The 19,880-nt window shown below is 40.5% G+C and overlaps 1 protein-coding gene and 1 pseudogene across 1 annotated transcript in view; one reads left to right on the top strand and one right to left on the bottom strand.

Annotated features, from left to right (window-relative positions):
• Positions 1-16,949, bottom strand: part of MRPL48 (mitochondrial ribosomal protein L48) — a 49,672-nt gene extending 32,723 nt beyond the window's left edge. The window contains exons 1-3 of the mRNA XM_024762010.1: positions 16,830-16,949; positions 6,736-6,788; positions 5,694-5,731 (exon numbers count right to left, since the gene is read on the bottom strand). Of these exons, the coding sequence (XP_024617778.1) occupies positions 5,694-5,731; positions 6,736-6,788; positions 16,830-16,850 (112 nt within the window). The 5' untranslated portion in view covers positions 16,851-16,949. The remainder of the gene's footprint in view (positions 1-5,693; positions 5,732-6,735; positions 6,789-16,829) is intronic.
• Positions 4,046-4,399, top strand: LOC112411116 (60S ribosomal protein L13 pseudogene; annotated as a pseudogene).
• Positions 16,950-19,880: the final 2,931 nt, after the last annotated feature.

The raw sequence follows: 19,880 nt of genomic DNA on the forward strand, positions 1-19,880 counted from the left end.
ATACCAAAAAACTATAAAATGGTACAATCTTTCCAAAGAGCAATTTGGCAATACACATCAATAGCTTTAAAAATGTGCGTTTTGGGACTTCCCTGGTGGCACAGTGGTTAAGAATCCGCCTGCCAATGCAGGGGACATGGGCTCGATCCCTGGTCCGGGAAGATCCCACATGCTGTGGAGCAACTAAGCCCGCATGCTGCAACTACTGAGCCCACGTGCCACAACTACTGAGCCTGTGTGCTGCAACTACTGAAGCTTGCATACCTAGAGCCCGTGCTCGGCAACAAGAGAAGCCACAACAATCAGAAGCTCACGCACCGCAACAAAGAGTAGCCCCCGCTCGCCACAACTAGAGAAAGCCTACATGCAGCAACAAAGACCCAGTGCAGCCAAAAAAAAAAATGAAAATGTGCATTTCCTTTGACCCAACAATTAGACTTTTAGAAATATATCCTATGTAAATAATCATAGAAGGGCAGAAATACTAATGTACAAGGATGTTTATCATAGTGTTGTTTACATTGCAAGATTTTGGAGACAACTTAAATATCTCCAAATAGGAAGCTGTTTGAGTAAATTGTTACTGTCCCTACCTCTCTTTTCAAAAGGATCTTTTATTCAATTGGACTTTTTTCAACAGCATTTAACATGCCCCATTTAATCCAGTTTCAAAAGCAAAATAAAACAAAAAACTACCTCGGAATCAGATACTAAAATATACCTCAAAACTACAGTAACCAGTAGTATTAAAACAGCTTGGTACTGGTATCAAATATACAGACAGATCTATAAAACAATACTAAGTTACAATACAGTAGTTCTAGATCCATATGGAAACTTAGTATATGATAAGGTGACATTCTCAAATCTATGGGGAAAAGATGGATGTTCCAATAAATGTTAAAACAACTGGCTATGGGAGTTCCCTGGTGGTGCAGTGGTTAAGAATCTGCCTGCTAATCCAGGGGACATGGGTTCGAGCCCTGGTTGGGGAAGATCCCACATGCCACAGAGCACCTAAGCCCGTGCGCCACAACTACTGAACCTGCGCTCTACAGCCCGCGAGCCACAACTACTGAGTCCACATGCCACAACTACTGAAGCCCGCGTGCCTAGTGCCCGTGCTCCACAACAAAGAGAAGCCACGGCAATGAGAAGCCCACGCACTGCAACGAAGAGTAGCCCCCGCATGCCGCAACTAGAGAAAGCCCACGCACAGCAACAAAGACCCAACGCAGCCAAAAATAAATTAATTAATTAAATGAATTTTAAAAAAGAACTTTCATTAAAAAAAGGAACTATATAAAAAGTTCTTACAAATCAAAAATGAAAAAGCAAATAATTCAAAAGAAAAATGGGCAAAAAATATGTGCAGGCAGTTCACAAGAAATACAAATGGCCAAAAAAATATGAAAAGATGACAAACTTTCTCAAGAAATGCAAATTAAAATGAGACATAATTTTCACCAGCAAAAAAGTAAGATGTTTTGTAAAACCCAGTTTGGGCCAGAAAATAGAAATGTAAATTAATACAACTTCTCTGAAGGGCAATCTGACAATACTTACCAAAATTTTCAACTGACAACCCATTGACTCAGCAATTTCAATTCCAGGAATTTAACAAATGTACAGAACAAGTTTATAAAGATGTATAGAAACAGTTGTTGCAGCATTTTTTGAAATAACAAAAACTAAAAACAAGCTAAATGTCCAGCATTATAACATATATGTTAATATACGCATAAAACTTTCCTGAAAAATATACAAGAAACTGCTATCGACGCATACCACTGAGGATTGAGACTAGGTGGGTAATAGAAAAAAATTCAATCTTTCATCATACATCCTTTTGTCAATTTATATTTAGTTTTACCATTTGCATGCTTTTATAATTTTTAACAGTTGATAATTTTAATATATTTTTTAAACCTTCCTCGGAATACATACCAGTTCAAAATGAACTTTTTCTCTGGTTATGGGATAAGGGATGGGTCTTGACCATAATCCTTATTTTTAATATACAAGAAAAAAAATGAAAGTCTAACAAAATGTTAATAATTGCCAAATCTGGGTTTATTTGACATATCACCCTTTTCACTTTTTTATAACTTTTTATATCTTTCAAAATTAAAAGTATAATTAAGAGAAAAATAACCATCAAAAAAAGTCTTTCCTTAATCCCACATCCCTCTCCAGCTCCTGCCAATTCTCTCTCCTCCCATTCAAAGACAAACTTCTTAAACGTACTGTCTGTAATAGCTTTCTCTAACTCCTGAACTCCCATTCACCTGTCAATGCAGTTGATTTCCACAACAGACCTCACCACACCTACACAGATACTACTCTCCCTAAGGTCACCTCTATGTTGTCGAAACCAAGGAACATCGTTAGTTCATGTCTTTTGCGATCCCCTCTCAGCAGCACACAGCTGAAACTGTAACGTTGATTAACCACTCTTTCCTTCCTGAAACACTCTCCTTTTGGCTGCCATGAAACTATACTAACCTGGTCTTCTCCTACCACGTTGGCTTCCCTTTTCAAGCTCATTAGCCATATCTTGCACCCTCTACCCAATTTTTTAATGTTGGAGTTCCTCAGGGCCTGATCCTTGGGCCTCTTCTCTACTTGTTCTCCTCAGGTAGTCTCATTCATTCCCAAGACTTCAATTAAAATCAACAATATGATGACTTCCAAATTCACAGTTTCATCCCAGACCTATATTTTGAGCTCAAGATCAGTGTCTCCAATGGACTACTTAGTATATCTTCCTCACAAGTACTCCAACTCAACATGTTCAAAACCAGACTCAGATTCTTACCCTACAAGTTGTTCCATTTAAGGCAGTATATTCAAAATTATTATGTAGATATTTGTTTATTTATTATAGTAGAAACATGTTCACCATAGATTAAGTAGAAAAAAAAGATTATGAAGCATTATATATAATTTGTTCCCATTACTGCAAGACAAAAAAATACACACAAACACACACGCACATGCACACGCACACACAGAAAGAGAGAAAGAAATGCCTAGAAAAAGACCTGGTAGGATATACTCCAGAATGTTAAGCAATAATCTCTGGATGGTAGGATTACAAGTGATTTTTATTTTCTTCAGCTTCTTCATGTGTGTATTGTGTGTGTGTGTGTGTATTTTCCATATTCTCTAAAATGGCTGCTTTTCACTTTTATGATCAGATTTTCTTAGGTTTTTTTTTTCCTCTCCTGATAGGATGCAATATGAAGTACACAGCATCAGTTATTAAGCTTTCTTGCTAAAATTGTGTAACTTGAATCTAGAAAAGCTTTTAGATGTAACTTCTAGTTTGTAGGAAAGGAACAGAACATATTATAAAATACCGCACAGAAATAATCAAATTAAAAAGGGAGGAAATTTTATGTCAAATGGTCTAGCCTAATCAAAAAGCAACTGTTGTAGAAATAAAATAGTGAAAGCTCTGTTCTGCATTAAAGGTGACATCATAGCAAAATGCAAAGCATGAACCATCATTGGCTCTTGGTTATAAACAACCCCATAAAAGACTTTTGGGGGACAACTGGGGAAATGGATAGAGTATTAGATGACATTGGGGCATTATTATTAATTTTCTTCAGGGAGATAATGCTACTGTGGTTCTTTAATAGAATGTAGAGAATATCCTTGTTTCTAGAAATGCATGCTTAAGTATTCGGGGTGAAGTATCATAACATCTGATCAAGAAAGCTAACGTGGGGTCTTCCCTGGTGGCACAGTGGTTGGGAGTCCACCTGCCGATTCAGGGGACGCGGGTTCGTGCCCCGGTACGGGAGGATCCTACATGCCGCGGAGCGGCTGGGCCCGTGAGCCATGGCCGCTGAGCCTGCGCGTCCGGAGCCTTTTCTCCGCAATGGGAGAGGCCACGACAGTGAGAGGCCCACGTACCGCAAAAAAAAAAAAAAAAGAAAAAGAAAGCTAACGTGCGTGCGTGCGCCCTCGGGCCACTGCGCCCGGGCCCTAACTCCCTCTTCATCCTCCCTGCTCCCCAGGCCAGTCGGCCGCAGCCATGGCGCCCAGCCGTAATGATATGATCCTGAAGCCCCACTTCCACAAGAACTGGCAGCGGCGCGTGGCCACATGGTTCAACCAGCCGGCGCGCAAGATCCGCAGGAAGACCTCAGCCCCCAAGAAGGGAGACAGCTCTGCTGCAAAGCTCAAATTGGCCACCCAGCTGACCGGACCAGTCATTCCCATACGGAACATCTACAAGAAGGAGAAGGCCGGAGTTATCACAGAGGAGGAGAAGAACTTCAAGGCCTTCGCCAGTCTCTGCATGGCCCGCGCCAATGCCCGGCACTTTGGCATCTGGGCAGAAAGGGCCAAGGAAGCTGCAGAACAGGGTGTTGAAAAGAAAAAATAAAGTGCTGTTGGCAACTTGTTATTAAAAAAAAAAAAAAAAAGAAAGCTAACATGACAAAATGTTAACAACAGTTGAATCTAAGTAATGGGTACAGAAGTGTTCATTATATTATTCTTTTGGGAAAAAATTATTTCTTATAACACTGTAAGGTTCCAAATGGCAAGGATTATATCATCTTAATTTTGTACCCCCAGCACCTAAAACACAGCCTGGTCCTATAAATGTTTGTTGAGAGAATGAATAAATAAAAAGAAGCACATATTTTGAGAAGCTGGGCTTTAGGCCTGGTAGAAGTGGTGATTCTCTACACATTGCCACCATCTTCTGAAATAATTAATGGATGTAAAACTTCTTATGCACTGCATGGCACATACTAGGCACTCAGTAAATGTTAGTTCCCTTCCTTGCTCCCATTCCTTTATTTCTGTTACTTTTTTTTTTTTTTTTGGCCACACCACGCGGCTTGCAGGATCTTAGTTCCCTGACCAGGGATCAAACCCGTGCCCCCTACAGTGGAAGTGTGGAGTCCTAACCATTGGACCACCAGGGAATTCCCTGTTTCTGATACTCTTCAGTCAAAAAACAGATGTCATTACTATCCAATGGCTGCTTTGAAATGTATCACATAATAGACAAAGAAAAATTGGCAAATAATAGGGTTGAAACAGATTGAAATTCATTGAGTTGACCAGATTGAATGAACATTCATTTTGGATAAAATACTGGAAGAAAAGCCTTAGCCTGGTAGATAATGGACATGAAAGACAGGTCTGAAATAGTAGCAATAATAATAATAATAATAACTTTTTAAAAAATATTTATTTGGCTGTGTTGGGTCTTAGTTGTGGCATGTGGGATCTAGTTCCCTGACCAGGGATCGAACGTGGGCCTGCTGCATTGGGAGTGTGGAGTCTTAGCCGCTGGACCATCAGGGAAGTCCCAATACTAACTTTTTTTGAGCACTTTATATGTTTTATCTCACTGAATCTTCAAATAGTTCACTGTAGTTTGTACTATAATTCTCATTTTTTAAAGTGAGGAAACCAAGCTATGGAGAGGTACTTAAAAGTCACAGAATAGTATGTGGTAGAGTTGGAATCCAAACTTACTACAGAACTCTTGCTCTTAAACCACTACTTTATGTTCTTGCCCTTTGTCCTGTTCCATGTGAGGGGTAGGATTTGGTCCCAGGCACTCTTCTCAAAGATATGTTAGGCATCTTTTTAGACAAAATTATTAGAGTGTTAGAGGGTCACTTAAAGCAGGAAGACTACATCAGGAAATAACTGTTTACCTGCAGAACAGATGGGATTCTCTCCTGAGGTTCTGAACCTAAAAAGAGGAAGAAAGTATGTTGAATACAATTAGATACCCACATCTATTTGCAAAGCTACCAAAACTTGTATGCTCCTCATTAAGGATATATCAATGCTACATATTTCCTTATTTCCTCCTTCTCTTCTTTCCATAAACATTATTAAGTACTTACTATGGGTCAATCTGTTAGGTCCTGAGGATGCAAAAGTAAGTAAAATGTCTCTATCTATGGTCTAATTGGGAGAGAGATATGTAAACAGATGCGAGCCACAACACAGTGCTGATCCAGAACAAAACCATGTACAAGATTTGGTGGAATACAAAGGAAAGCATGCTCACGAGGGGTGAAACTATTTGAAATGAGGTTTTAAAAATTAAGAACTATTCTCGATTATTTAGCCCCACAGGAAAAGCATTCTAGGCAGAGGTATGAAAGTAGTATATCTGGGGAACAGCAAGCAGGTGGATGTGAGTGGCACTTAAGCAGCAGGGAAGGGGGCAGGGTAAAAGAGGTAATCGGGGGTCAGGTTATGAAAACCTCAAACACTGTGCTAAGGAGTTTTGTCTGTACTTTGTGTGGGCAGTGGGAAGCTCCAGGCAGTTTAATCACAAAAGTGATTTGATCAAGTTTAAGTTTTAGAAAGTTAACCCTGGCAATAGGTGAGCAATGAATAGGAAGACATGAAACTGAGGGAAGAGGACCAGTGAAGTTGTTCTTGCAATAGCCTTGCATTATTCGAACATATTTCAAAATCAAGGCTGACAGGATTTATTTAAGAATTAGATGCAGAGTGAGAGAAACAACAGTGTCAAGGATGATTCCAAGGATTTTGTCCTGAGCAACTAGATGAATGGAGTTGTCATTTACTGAGAATGGGGAAGGAGTAAGTTTGCAGGGGAGTTAATGCTTGAGATGCTTAGTAAACATGTAAGTGGAGACGATGAAAGAAGAATGCTGTGTGAACCACCTAGTGGAATGCAAATATTAACTATATTTTTACTGTTATTAATATCCTTACCTCAAGAGGGAAAAGGCTTGCTTAAAAATGGTGTCATTCCTCAGACACAGCGCCTACAGCAAAATAGCCATGTTAGAACAATTGTAAGCATTCACAGATCTCCAAGTACCTCTTCACAAAGAGGCTAGAAACCCACAGTACACAAAACAAAATGGAACCAAAGTCTCTTGTCTAGCAAAGAAACTGCCCTACAGTTAATACCAAACATGCAGGCAAACCAAGGCCATCTTCTTTCCTATTCTACCCACTAGAGAAAATGCTCGAAAAACAGAATCCCAACGCCCCCTGCACTACTTGGATTGCTTTTTTTTTAACCCTATTTCCCCTTTCTAATTTGATTTATTTTTTAAATACTTATTTATTTATTCATTTTCTTGGCTGCGTCAAGTCTTAGTTACAGCATGTGGGATCTTTTGTTGCAGCATGCGGACTTCTCTCTAGTTGTGGCATGCAGGTTTTCTCTCTCTAGTTGTGGCACACAGGCTCCAGGGTGCGTGGGCTCTGTAGTTTGTGGCACATGAGCTCAGTAGTTGTGGCGCGTGCGCTTAGTTGCCCCACAGCACGTGGGATCTTAGTTCCCCGACAAGGGATCGAACCTGCATCCCCTACATTGGAAGGTGGATTCTTTACCACTGGACAACAGGGAAGTCCCTAATTTATATTTTCTAATATCAATCAACAACTATTATGTATGTGTCAAGCACAGTCGCCATGCAAGGGACTTTCTGAACTCTAATTCTCAAAACACTGCAAGGCAATTTTACAGGTGAGGCAACTGAGGCCCATAGAATTTATATTCCAAGAAATTATAGCTAATAAGTGGCTAAGAGGACTGTTTTACTCCAAAGACTATGCCCTATTACACCACACTCTCTTAATAATAATAATATAGCAACATGAACAAAACAATAATAATGAGAGGAGGCAGTTGCAGTGGCAGCTTCCCCCACTCTTCACAATCTTACCCCCAACAGCCCAGTTATTTTAATCTCACTCTGCCCTGCTGGCACCCACTCAAAAGATCACTGCTATAGGTTTACTAAGAGAGTGCTTAACATAGAGGAGTTCTTTTTATAAAGTAACTAGATAATAAATAATAAATGCCCTTAAGGTCCCATAACACAAAGAGAAAATCCTGTCCACTATGAGGAACAATTTCAGTTCCTTCAACATTTATGTCTTAAAAGCCTATTATGTGTAAAAGCTTTCAGAAACAAAGGAAAGTCTGAGAAACTGTCATAGACAAGAGGAGCCTAAGCAGACATGATGACTAAATGTAATATAATATACTGGATGGGATCCTACCTAGACCAGAAAAAGGACCCTGGATTTTAAAAAATGAAAGAAATATGAATAAAGTATGGACTTAATAATAATATGTCAATATCAGTTCATTAATTATGAAAAATGTACCATACTAATGTAAGATAATAACAGGGAAAACTGGATATGAAGTATATGGGAATTCTTTGTACTATCTTTGCAACTTTTCTGTAATTCTATAACTGTTCTAAATTTTATTTTTTTAAAGCCTATCATGGGGACTTCCCTGGTGGTCCAGTGGGTAGGACTCTGCGCTCCCAGTGCAGGGGGCCTGGGTTCGATCCCTGGCTCGGGAACTAGATCCTGCATGCATGCCGCATCTAAGAGTTCACATGGCGCAACTAAGAGTCCACATAACACAACTAGGAAGGCTGCATGCCACAACTAAGAAGCCTGCATGCCACAACTAAGAGCCCGCATGCTGCAACTAAGACCCGGCGCAGCCAAAATAAGTAAATAAATATTTTTTTAAATTAAGAAAAAAAAGCCTGGATTCCCTGGTGGCGCAGTGGTTAAGAATTCGTCTGCCAATGCATGGGACACAGGTTCGATCCCAGGTCCAGGAAGATCCCACATGCCGCGGAGCAACTAAGCCCGTGCATCACAACTACCGAGCCTGTGCTCTACAGTCTGCGAGCTACAACCACTAAGCCCGCACACCACAAGTACTGAAGCCCGCGTGCTCTAGAGCCCATGCGCTGCAACTACTGAGTCCATGTGCTTAGAGCCTGTGCTCCACAACAAGAGAAGTCACCACAACGAGAAGCACGTGCACTGCAACAAAGAGTAGCCCCCGCTCGCCGCAACTAGAGAAAGCCCACGTGCAGCAACGAAGACCCAACGATGCCAAAAATAAATAAAGTTTTAAGAAATAAAAATAAATTTTTTTAAAAGCCTATTATGTGTCAACTACTGTGATGAATATGAAAGGGACTGTAAAAACAAAATATAACATGAATGAACTTGGAAACACTATGCTAAATAAAAGAAGCTAGTCACAAAGGGCCAATATTGTATGACTCCATTTATATGAAATAGCCAGAACAGGAAAATCTATAGAGACAGAAAGACTAGTGGTTGCCTAGGGCTGGGGGGGGGGGTCTGGGGAGCTGGGGATGACAACTCAGGGATATGGGTTTTTTTTCTGGGGTGATGAAAATGTTCTAAAATTGATTGTAGTGATGGTTGCACAACTCTATAGATATTAAAAGCCATTGAATTGTATACTTTAAATGGACAAATTGTATGATATATGACTTATACCTCAATAAAGCTGTTTAAAAAATGTAAGCACAACCCCTGTCTTATAGGAATTTGAATGGCTGAAGATATGAATACACATTTGTATTAAACAGCTAAGCAATACCACAGTATTATATGATTAAGTCAAAATAGGTGGCACAAACAACAAGTACCTCTGGCAGGGAATCCAGGTGTTGATGGCCAGGAGAAGTTCTTAGCTTTTGGGGTGTTACAGATCAGATATTGCTGATAATCTGCCCCAAATCATGAACCTTCTCCCCAGACAAATAAATATAGACACGAATATACAAAAGTTTGCATACTTAGCACAGGGAACTATATTCTTATAATAACCTATAATGGAAAAGAATATGAAAAAGAATCTATATATATAATATGTGTATATATACATATATATATATAACTGAATCACTTTGCTGTACACCTGAAACACTGTAAATCAACTCTACTTCAACTTTTTAAAATGTAGCAGGTGGAGACTTCCCTGGTGGTCCAGTGGTTAAGACTCCATGCTCCCAATGCAAGGGGCACGGGTTCGATCCCTGGTCAGGGAACTAAGATCCCGCATGCCACATGCCGTGGCCCCCCCCAAAATTAAAATGTAGTATGTAGAATCAAATAAATTAAGTAAGGGGGAAAAAAAGTTTGCATACTACTTCAAGAGATTCACTGAAACTCTTAACATCACCCATAGGCCACTATGCTAAACCAAGAGATCCTCAAGGGCAAGAGTCATATCATCTTCCTGTTGTTTTAGTAAATAAATAAATGATTAGGAAGAAGTGAATGAGTGACAATCATTGCTACCATTTATTACCACCCACATCTAGTTTGTTGAGCACCTACCATGTGTCTAAATCATAATTCCATTACAGGATAAATATTATTATCCCATTTTACAGTTGGGGAAACTGAGATTAAGTAATTTACCCAAAGTCAAACAGCTACTATCAGAACTAGCATAGGATCTTAGGTTTCTCTGACTCCAAAGTCTATAATTTTTCCACTATTCTACACCCTCTCTCCCATAAATGAATGTGTTAGTGTTTAGGAATTTAGGGGGGAAAATGATCAAGTTTAGGAAAAGTCTCCCAGAGAATGTGAGGTCATGAAGATTGGGAAGGATATGAATAACAGAAAGAAGGACAAAGTATGCAGACAATCCTAAAAATGACAATTAAATCAGATACTAAAAGACTTTGTAAACATGTGTACAATATGCTTAGCCTTTTATTGGCCAGCATAAAAGACAGAGCAGGCAACTGGGAGCCCCAGGACACAGGAGCTCTGGCTGGCTCTGCCCTCACTGGTCACCATACTAGTGATTGGCTAGTAATTTTCCCCTCTCTGGACTTAGAACAGATGACTCTAACGTCCCTCCAGGTGCAAGATCTATCAACCACGACAAACAGAATAGAAATCAGAGTAAACAGAATGTATTCTTAAATGGGTCACTTCATACAGAAGAGGTATTGGATGGGAAGAAAGATCTAGATGAGACTGATTTTTCCTCACTTTAATTGTTCAGATTTCTGAGTCTCCACAATAGCTATGGATTTAATTATCTAAAAGCCAAACCTTTTTAAGGGTTGACAACTGTCTGGAAGACATTCAAACTGTGGTGTGAAATCTCCCTTTCAGCTCTGGGAAATGTGCTTCCTCTCCCCTGCAATGCTCGGCATCATTTATCAGGACAAAAGTAACCTATTTTGGGACTGTATCCACAAATACTCTCTCCCCGCAGTCAGCAAATGAAGAGCAGCTCCAGCTCCGGACCAAATGGAAGAGAAGGCCAGTGACTCTACTGAATGAATGAATGAGGACAGAGCTGTTGCAGTGGGTTACAAAAATACTTGTCCCATGAGCTCGGGAGTCAGGAACCAGAAAAGGACTACACAGCTACTTAAGAACTGAAGTCACGGGGCAAAATCTATGGTGTGTGAGTAACTTCAGACACCAGAGCCCTGGGGTGGATGGTGACAGAAGTGGGTAAGGGGCCCATGAGGCAAGCAACTGTCTCACGAATATTAACAGAATATATTTGTATATTAACAAATATTATTTAAAATAGCATTGTTACTATCACTTATTGAGTACATCCTTTGTACTAAGCACTTTGCTCAATCTTTACACCAATCCTCTAATAGAGGCATTGAAATAATTGCCTCTATTTATAAAGGAAAAAACAGAGGCTTAGGTAAATTGCCTAAAGTTATAGGTTTGGTAAGAGGTGCCAAGAATTCAAACCAAATCTGACTCTAAAACCCATGTTTTCCATTCTGCCGTACTACCTCTCAAAAGAACAATACCAATTTAATAGAAGTGAAATTCATATAATAATGATAATAATAATAGCCTAAATAATCCTGCCATTTGTTGAGAACCTGCTTTATGCCAAATATCATTTGCATTAACCCTCACAACCATTCTGTGAAGTAGATATTTCTACCCCCATTTTACTGTAAGGAAACCAAAGCTCAGAAATGTTAATTAATATGTCTGATGCACACAGCTAATAAGTGGTATCCAAGCTGACCTTTTCCTAAATTCTTACAAAATTGTTTGTAATTTTTTCTTTGGCCATTCTCTTCTGAATGTGTTTAATATGGTGACTATCAAAGCCCGTCTTTGCACTGAGTCTTTACGGCAGTTAGAAACACAGGTAATAGATTCACACAGACCTGAGTTTGAATATCAGCTCCTCCATGTTACTAGCTGTATGACCTTTCGCAAGTCACTTAAGAAATACTTGGGGCTTCCCTGGTGGCGCAGAGGTTGAGAGTCCACCTGCCGATACAGGAGATACGGGTTCGTGCCGCGGTCCGGGAAGATCCCACATGCCGCGGAGCGGCTGGGCCCGTGAGCCATGGCCGCTGAGCCTGCGCGACCGGAGCCTGTGCTCCGCAACGGGAGAGGCCACAACGTACCTTTTCGCGTACCGCGAAAAAAAAAAAAAAAAGAAATACTTGGCCTCACATACTATATCATTTCATTTATATGAAATGACCAGAACAGACAAATCCACAGAGACATAAAGTAGATGAGTGGTTACCAGGGGGTGGGCAGAGGGCGGAATTGAGGAGTAAATGCTTATGGGTACAACGTTTCTTTTTAGAGTGATGAAAATGTTCTGGAATTAGTGATGATGGCTGAACAACTTTATGAATATACTAAAAACCACTAAATTATCCACTTTAAAAGGGTAAATATCATGGTACGTGAATTATATCTCGATTTTAAAAAGAAAGAGAGAGAGATTGAGAGGAAGGGAGGAAGAAAGGAATATCTGGCCTCACACCATATTGCTGGATGGCACTTCTAGGCCACAGGTGAGCTCTGTTAAGCCCAATTCCCTACCTTCCTCCAGGACTAAAATGTTTCAAAACAACTGTGGTCACTGAAATGTAAGCCCAATCCCCTACCATCTCCCCAACTCTCATCCCCATACTTCTCCTCACACTCTCCCTTGATACAAGCTCCCTTGCTTCTCTCCCTTCCAATTTCCTCTGGGCCCTCTGGAACTCCAAACGTGTTCTCATTTCAGGGCCTTCACACATGCTGTCCCAGTCTAAATTCTATTATTCTTTAAGTCTTAGTCATGTAACATCGCCAAGAAAACTTTCTTGACTGCTCAGACTTACTTGAATTCTGCTGTTATACACACCATATAGCACACAGAATCTTTTTTTTTGAGGCATTTATCACAATTAGTTAAGTAATTATACTTTTTTTATTGAAGTATAGTTGATTTACAATATTGTGCTAGTTTCAGGTATACAGCAAAAGGTAGTTATATGTTTAATTAGTCTATTTTGCTGGAAATATAAGCTCCTTGAAGACAGGAACTACTACATCCCAGCATCTAGCATACTCTCTGGCACATAGCAAGTGCTCAATAAATATTTGCTGATCAAATTAGTAAATCTCTCCAAACCTCACTTCCTTATCTCTAAACAGGTTATAAAGCAACTCATATAGTAAGAACCTGCTGTATAAAAAAATAAGTTAAATAAGTAAAAAAAACTCATAGAGTTGTTGATACTATTAAATTAGATACTATATGAAAAGGACTTAGCAAGTGCAAGGCACATTGTTAACGGTCAAATTGGGAGCAGTGACAATAACTGTGGTGATTGTTCATTTCCTCATTTATTAAACAATATGTATTTTAGTATGTGACAAGTGCTGAAGATAAAACCATGAACAAAATAGAGAAATGTCCCTGTCCTCCAGAACTTAGTCTAGTAGTGACCAGGAAATAGCCAACTTCTTGACCATTTTGCTGGGCTTTTGGACTCCCTGCCCTGCTAGGCCCTCTGAAATTTCTGTCCTCCTGTTTCATATCTTCTTATGTCCTCCTAATTCATGTCTGTTGATTTGTCATTTTTTTCAATCCTCACTGCTATTTGTTCATATGAACTCTGCTCCATGTTAGCCTTCAGTGTTTCATTTGAAAACATCTTACTATGTGATCAGTCCCCAAGGTTGCTCCCTCTGGGCTGGTAAGGCTAGCATATCTTTTGTGATCACCACCCCTCCCCTAATCATATCCTTGTGGTTCAAGGGTATGGTAATCCCCGAAAAGAATGGTAATCTGAGGGTGAGTGACATCCAGACCTGAGCTTTACACTCCAACACCATCCATTTTCTCTGCAAAGTAACTCAGCAGGTGAGTCACTACCAATTCCCTGTGCATGTTGACTTCCACAGGCACCATCCTTCCATCTTGATCAAATATGTTTTCTGAAGTCTGATGACTATCAGCATTAGTGTGTTAATTGGATCAACGCTGCTTTACTACTTCTGTTAACCTAAAGAGGTATGTGATCCCACCCAGTTTTATTCCAGTAAAGCTGAGCTTCTCACTCATCTAAAATTTGAGATGATTTCTTAGGGTTCCAGGCACTGAGCTAAGAGTTTGAAGTTCTAGTCCCAGCTCTACTGTGTACTTACCACATAATGTCAACATTTTTTCATTCATTTATTCATTCAATATTTATCAGGTCAAGTACACTGTAGGCTGCATATATACAGACATGAAGAAAATACAGTTGCCTACCCTCAATCTTTCTTTTTTCTTTAATTTTTTATTTTATTTTATTTTTATTTATTTATTTTTGGTTGCATTGGGTCTTCGTTGCTGCATGCAGGCTTTCTCTAGTTGCGGCAAGTGGGGGCTATTCTTTGTTGTGGTGCGTGGGTTTCTCATTGCGGTGGCTTCTCTTGTTGCAGAGCATGGGCTCTAGGAGCACAGGCTTCAGTAGTTGTGGCATGTGGGCTCAGTAGTTGTGGCTCGCAGGCTGTAGAGCGCAGGCTCAGTAGTTGTGGCACACGGGCTTACCTGATCCACAGCATGTGGGATCTTCCTGGAGCAGGGCTCGAACCCGTGTCCCCTGGATTGGCAGGAGGATTCTAACTACAGGGTCACCAGGGAAGTCCCTGCCCTCAATCTTGCTAATGAGGAAAGTAGATGTGAAAATTATTTATTACACTGAAATGAGATCAGTATAATGGGCTGCACAGGTCACAAAGAAGGGAAGGACTGACAACTGGGAAGGTCAAGGAAGGTTTTCATTCCTCATTTCACAGATGAGAGAAACCAAGATTATTATCAAATTAGGGAGATGCAAAATACTCAGAAGAGGAAAGGCAGTGGGGTTTTAGGAGGGGTAGAAAATCTAGGCTCCAGTTCAGCACTACCACAAAAGAGACTGTTGACCTATAAGCAAGGCATTCGTTCATTCAGGCATTTGGTAAAGCATTTGAGAAACTATTATGTATCAGACACTGCACCAGTAGCTTCCACCTCCTTATCTCTTGTGTCTGCCAGGATTATCTCATATCGTGAAGCTCAAATAAAATTATGGAAATGAAAGCAGTTTATTAACTATAGAATAATATCAATATTCCTATTTGTATAGTCCTTCACACTTAGAAAATACTCTTACATTATCTTCTATAATCTTTACAACAATTCCATATGATGGGCACCATTATCTGCATTTACAGATAAGAAACTGAAGCACAGCGAGGTCAAAAACCTGCCTAAGGTCACACAGCTAGCAAGAGATAGAACACAGGTCTGATGCAAATGCCATGTGTTTTCCTTATAAATGTAAAGCATTAACTAACACTTCCAGACAGGCTGAGACAAGGATGGTCACAGGACTGCATATGATTAGATGCCAAAAGATAATACCAGCTAAGAGTTCAAAAAATAAACAAGCACTTTGGCTGGAATGGTCTGAAAGCTTTTAAGGAAAAGATGAGACCTGAGCTGGGCCTTGAACCATGGAGCATTTGGATAGGTGGTGAAAAAAGTGAGGGCATTCCAAGTGAGAAAGCTCCACAAGAACAAAGATTAGGAATTCAGCATTTGGTAAATAAAGAAGAGACTACCTGGCCAAAGCAATAGGGCAGAACGGAAGAGTGAAGTCAGTAACAAAGGAGTCTGGAAGGGAACAGTGGCATCAGACCCAGACGGGCCCTATATGCCCTTGTATCTTTAGGTGATAGCCTATGACAGATTTCCATGGGCTCTTCAGGAGTATAGAATGGCCAAAAACAGTATTCCCTGAACAATGATCCCTCCCTTTCAGCATTCCTCAGAATCAAGGCTCTTAGAGCAGGAGCATGGAGCCACCAATCTGACCATCTTTAACAGTTAAATTTTAAAACTTTGATTTTTTTCTATTATCTTTTCACCAGATCTAGTTAAATTCTCACAATTTGGCTAAAGTGAACAACTGAGAGTTACTTCATTAAGGATGAAGTGAGGTTTGGGACCTTAAGGAAACAAACCTAGAGACATTCAGGGGCTGCCCCAAAGTTAGGACCAGTAGATCCATGAGCAGCAATGATCATGCTGTGTATCATGGAGTACAGTCTCCAAATTAATGCCTTGAGTAAAATTTTAACATGAATTGCTAAAAAAAAAAAAAAAGTCATTATTCTAAGCAGCATGGTACAACTGAAAAAGCACAGCTGAAATCTGTTAAGAGAACAAGGGAAAGTCAAGGAATGCTTTACGTGGTTCACACGGTTTTACTGCAGTCACGTAATTAAGGTTTTGTAAGTAAAAATGTTTTTTTATTATTACCCTTCCCTTGTCACCAAGTAGCCTCACATCCCAATCTGTTCAGCGAGTCAAAACAGTATTCTTAGAAAAAAATCTGGAAGCTGATGACCTAAAGCAAAAATAAAATGACCTGCTCAAGGTCGTACATATTATTTGGACCTATTCCGCTGTGATTCCCATTGCGGGGCTCCGGCCAATGCGAGGCGAGGGTATCGCGAAGTGGGGCGTGGCGCGCGGGTTAACGCCCCGGGAGCAGACGACTAAGCGCAACCCTTTGACAAGGCGCCGCACGTGCTTCTGGGAAGAGCCTTGTTCTCTCCCAAGTCTCTTACCCGGATATCTGCAGCAGCGTAAAAGCCCCGCGGCCACCTGGCAGCTCAGCTCTTTTCACCACCTCCCCCGCGCCCAGCGTGCGTGGAACCTACGTTACCTTTCCCAGAGCTCCCTTCATCCTTTGCTGCTGCGCGGCCTGTAACTGTGCCAGCTGAAGATCGACCCAAGAAGCCGCGACCGCGGGGCGTCCGAAAACACTGACGGAACGGCCTCGATCCGGTCCGGTAACAATATCCGACCGAGACTCACTCAACTCCCGCAGCACCTTGGTTCCGGCAGCTTCTGAGAGTGTCTAGAAATCGCCCACTACAGCTCAAGTGTCACCATCACTGCGAATTCTCCGGGCAGAATTAATTGCCATCTCTGTGTTGCCCCAATACTTCACACACAATTCTGCTATTTCATCTGCCATACTATATATTAATTATTTGTTACTTTCTTTTTCCCGTGTTTGATTGCGATTCCTCAGGGACTAAAATTCTGCCTGATTAATTCATTCCAGCGTCTAGCACTGGACGTGGAGATCTGACTTCTAACCTCTATTTAAAAGCTGAGTGACCCTAAGTGAGCCTTTCTGACATTCAGTTGCCTCATAATAATTGATAATAACTATTTTTTATTGAGTGACCACTATGTACAGTGCATTATGCTCAGAGCATCACTTTACTCCTCATAACAAGCCTGTTAGTGAGATATTATCACTGGATTTTACATGTTAAGTATATTGCAGGAGGTTAAGAGACTTGTCTAGGGCCAACCGACCGAGGCAGAGCTGAGTTTCAAACTGTCTCATTTATACAAAGTGTTTTCCCTCTGACATACCCCTTCTCACATGAGATAATGTCACAGCACACATTCATTTACTTATTTTACACACATCAACCATTTACTTAGCATGACTTTGTGCCAATCCTTTGAACCTTGGGAAGACAGAGATGAATATTTACATGGTCCCTGCCCTTAAGTGGCTCATAGAGGATTGCATCGAACTAAAAGTTTTTCTGTGCAGCAAAGGAAACAATCAGCGAGTGAAGGGACAACCTATGGAATGGTAGAAAATGTTTGCAAATCATTCATCTGATAAGGAGTTAATATCTAAAATATATAAGGAACTCAACCTGATAGCAAGAAAACAACCTGATTTAAAATTTGGCAAAGGATCTAAACAGACATTTCTCAGAAGACATACAAATGGTCAATAGGTATATGAAGAGACGCTCAACATCACCAATCATCAGGGAAATGCAAATCGTAACCACAAAATATCATCTCACACCTGTTAGAATGGCGATTATCAAAAAGACAGAAGATAAGTGCTGGTGAGGATGTGGAGAAAAGGGAATCCTTGCACACTGCTGGTGGGAATGTAAATTTATACAGCCACTATCAAAAACAGTATAAACAGTATATGTATAATGGAATATTACAACAGCATTTAAAAAGAAGGAAATCCTACCATTTGTGACAACATGGATGAACGTGGAGGACATGATGCTAAATGAAACAGGCACAGAAAGACAAATACTCCACGATCTCACCTATGTGGAACGTAAAATAGTCAAACTCATAGAAGCAGAGTACGGAATGGTGGTTACCAGGGGTTGGGGCAGTGGGGGTGAAGGGGAGAGATGAGGAGATGTTAGTCAAAGGTACAAATGTCCAGTTATGCAGGATAAATAAATCTAGAGATCTAATGTACTGCATGATTATAGTTAATAACACCATACTGAATACTGGAAATAGGCTAAGAGAGTAGATTTCAGGTGCTCTCATCACGCAAAAAGCTAACTATGTGAGGAAATGGTATATTAACTAGCTTGACTGTAGTAATCATTTCACTAGGTATATGTATATCAAATCATCATATTTTACACTTTAAATATATACAATTTTTAAGTGGCTCATAGAGATTAGTAAGGAGGCCAAGTTGTAAATAATTATAAAGCAATGAGGAATTCCAGTTACAGAAATATATATATATAAACTCTGTATGAAGGGAGTGCGTGGTTACAAAGTCAACATCAAGTGAAATAACAAATATGCAGTTATTTTTATTGTTGTTGTTATTATTGCTGCTGCTACTGTTTTTGTTATTAGTTTTGTACTTAGCAAGGAAAAAGGTGTAAAAACTGGTAAATATGAATAGGTCTTCAGTAACAGGGAGTTTCCTTTGTTGTCAGAAACCCTGCCAAGGTACCTTGTCCTATTGCTTTATCAATCCTTCCTATGATGAAATTCCAAGGAGCTACAAAGGGCTGTGTAGGTAAATCTACATCCCCCAAAGGTAGCCCTTAACCCCTGTGGAGAAGAGTTGCTAAGAGACCACCTAAAGAGACAAATTCACAGTTAAATGATGCACTGAGCATAATGCATTGCACATAGCGGCCACTCAAATAAAAAATAGTTATTATCGGGCTTCCCTGGTGGCGCAGTGGTTGAGAGTCCCCCTGCCGATGCAGGGAACACGAGTTCGTGCCCTGGTCCGGGAAGATCCCACATGCTGTGGAGTGGCTAAGCCCGTGAGCCATGGCTGCTGAGCCTGCGCGTCCAGAGCCTGTGCTCCGCAATGGAGAGGCCACAACAGTGAGAAACCCGCATACTGAAAAAAAAAAAAAAAAAGTTATTATAAAACATTGGCTATATTCCATGTGCTGTACAATATATCCTTGAAGCTTATTTATTTTACACATAGTAGTTTGTACCTCTTAATCCCCTGCTTCTGTTTTGTCTCTCCTCCCTTTCCTCTCCTTTCCTTTCCATAGTTTTTTCTCTATATCTGTGAGTCTGTTTCTGTTTTGTTATATTCATTAGTTTGTTTTATTTTTTGTATTCCACATATAAGTGATTATATACAGTATTTGTCTTTCTCTGTCTGACTTACTTCACTAAGCACAGTACCCTCCAGGTCCATCCATGTTGTTGCAAATGGCAAAATTTCATTATTTTGGGGACTTTCCTGGTGCAGGAAAGTTAAGAATCCGCCTGCCAATGCAGGGAACATGGGTTCGTGCCCCAGTCCGGGAAGATCCCACATGCCGCGGAGAGGCTGGGCCCGTGAGCCATGGCCGCTGAGCCTGCGCGTCTGGAGCCTGTGCTCCGCAACAGGAGAGGCCACAGCAGTGAGAGGCCCGCGTACCGCAAAAAAAAA

Source organism: Neophocaena asiaeorientalis, unplaced genomic scaffold (genome assembly GCF_003031525.2).
Source record: "Neophocaena asiaeorientalis asiaeorientalis breed wild unplaced genomic scaffold, Neophocaena_asiaeorientalis_V1.1 scaffold263, whole genome shotgun sequence".
Classification (NCBI taxonomy): domain Eukaryota; kingdom Metazoa; phylum Chordata; class Mammalia; order Artiodactyla; family Phocoenidae; genus Neophocaena; species Neophocaena asiaeorientalis.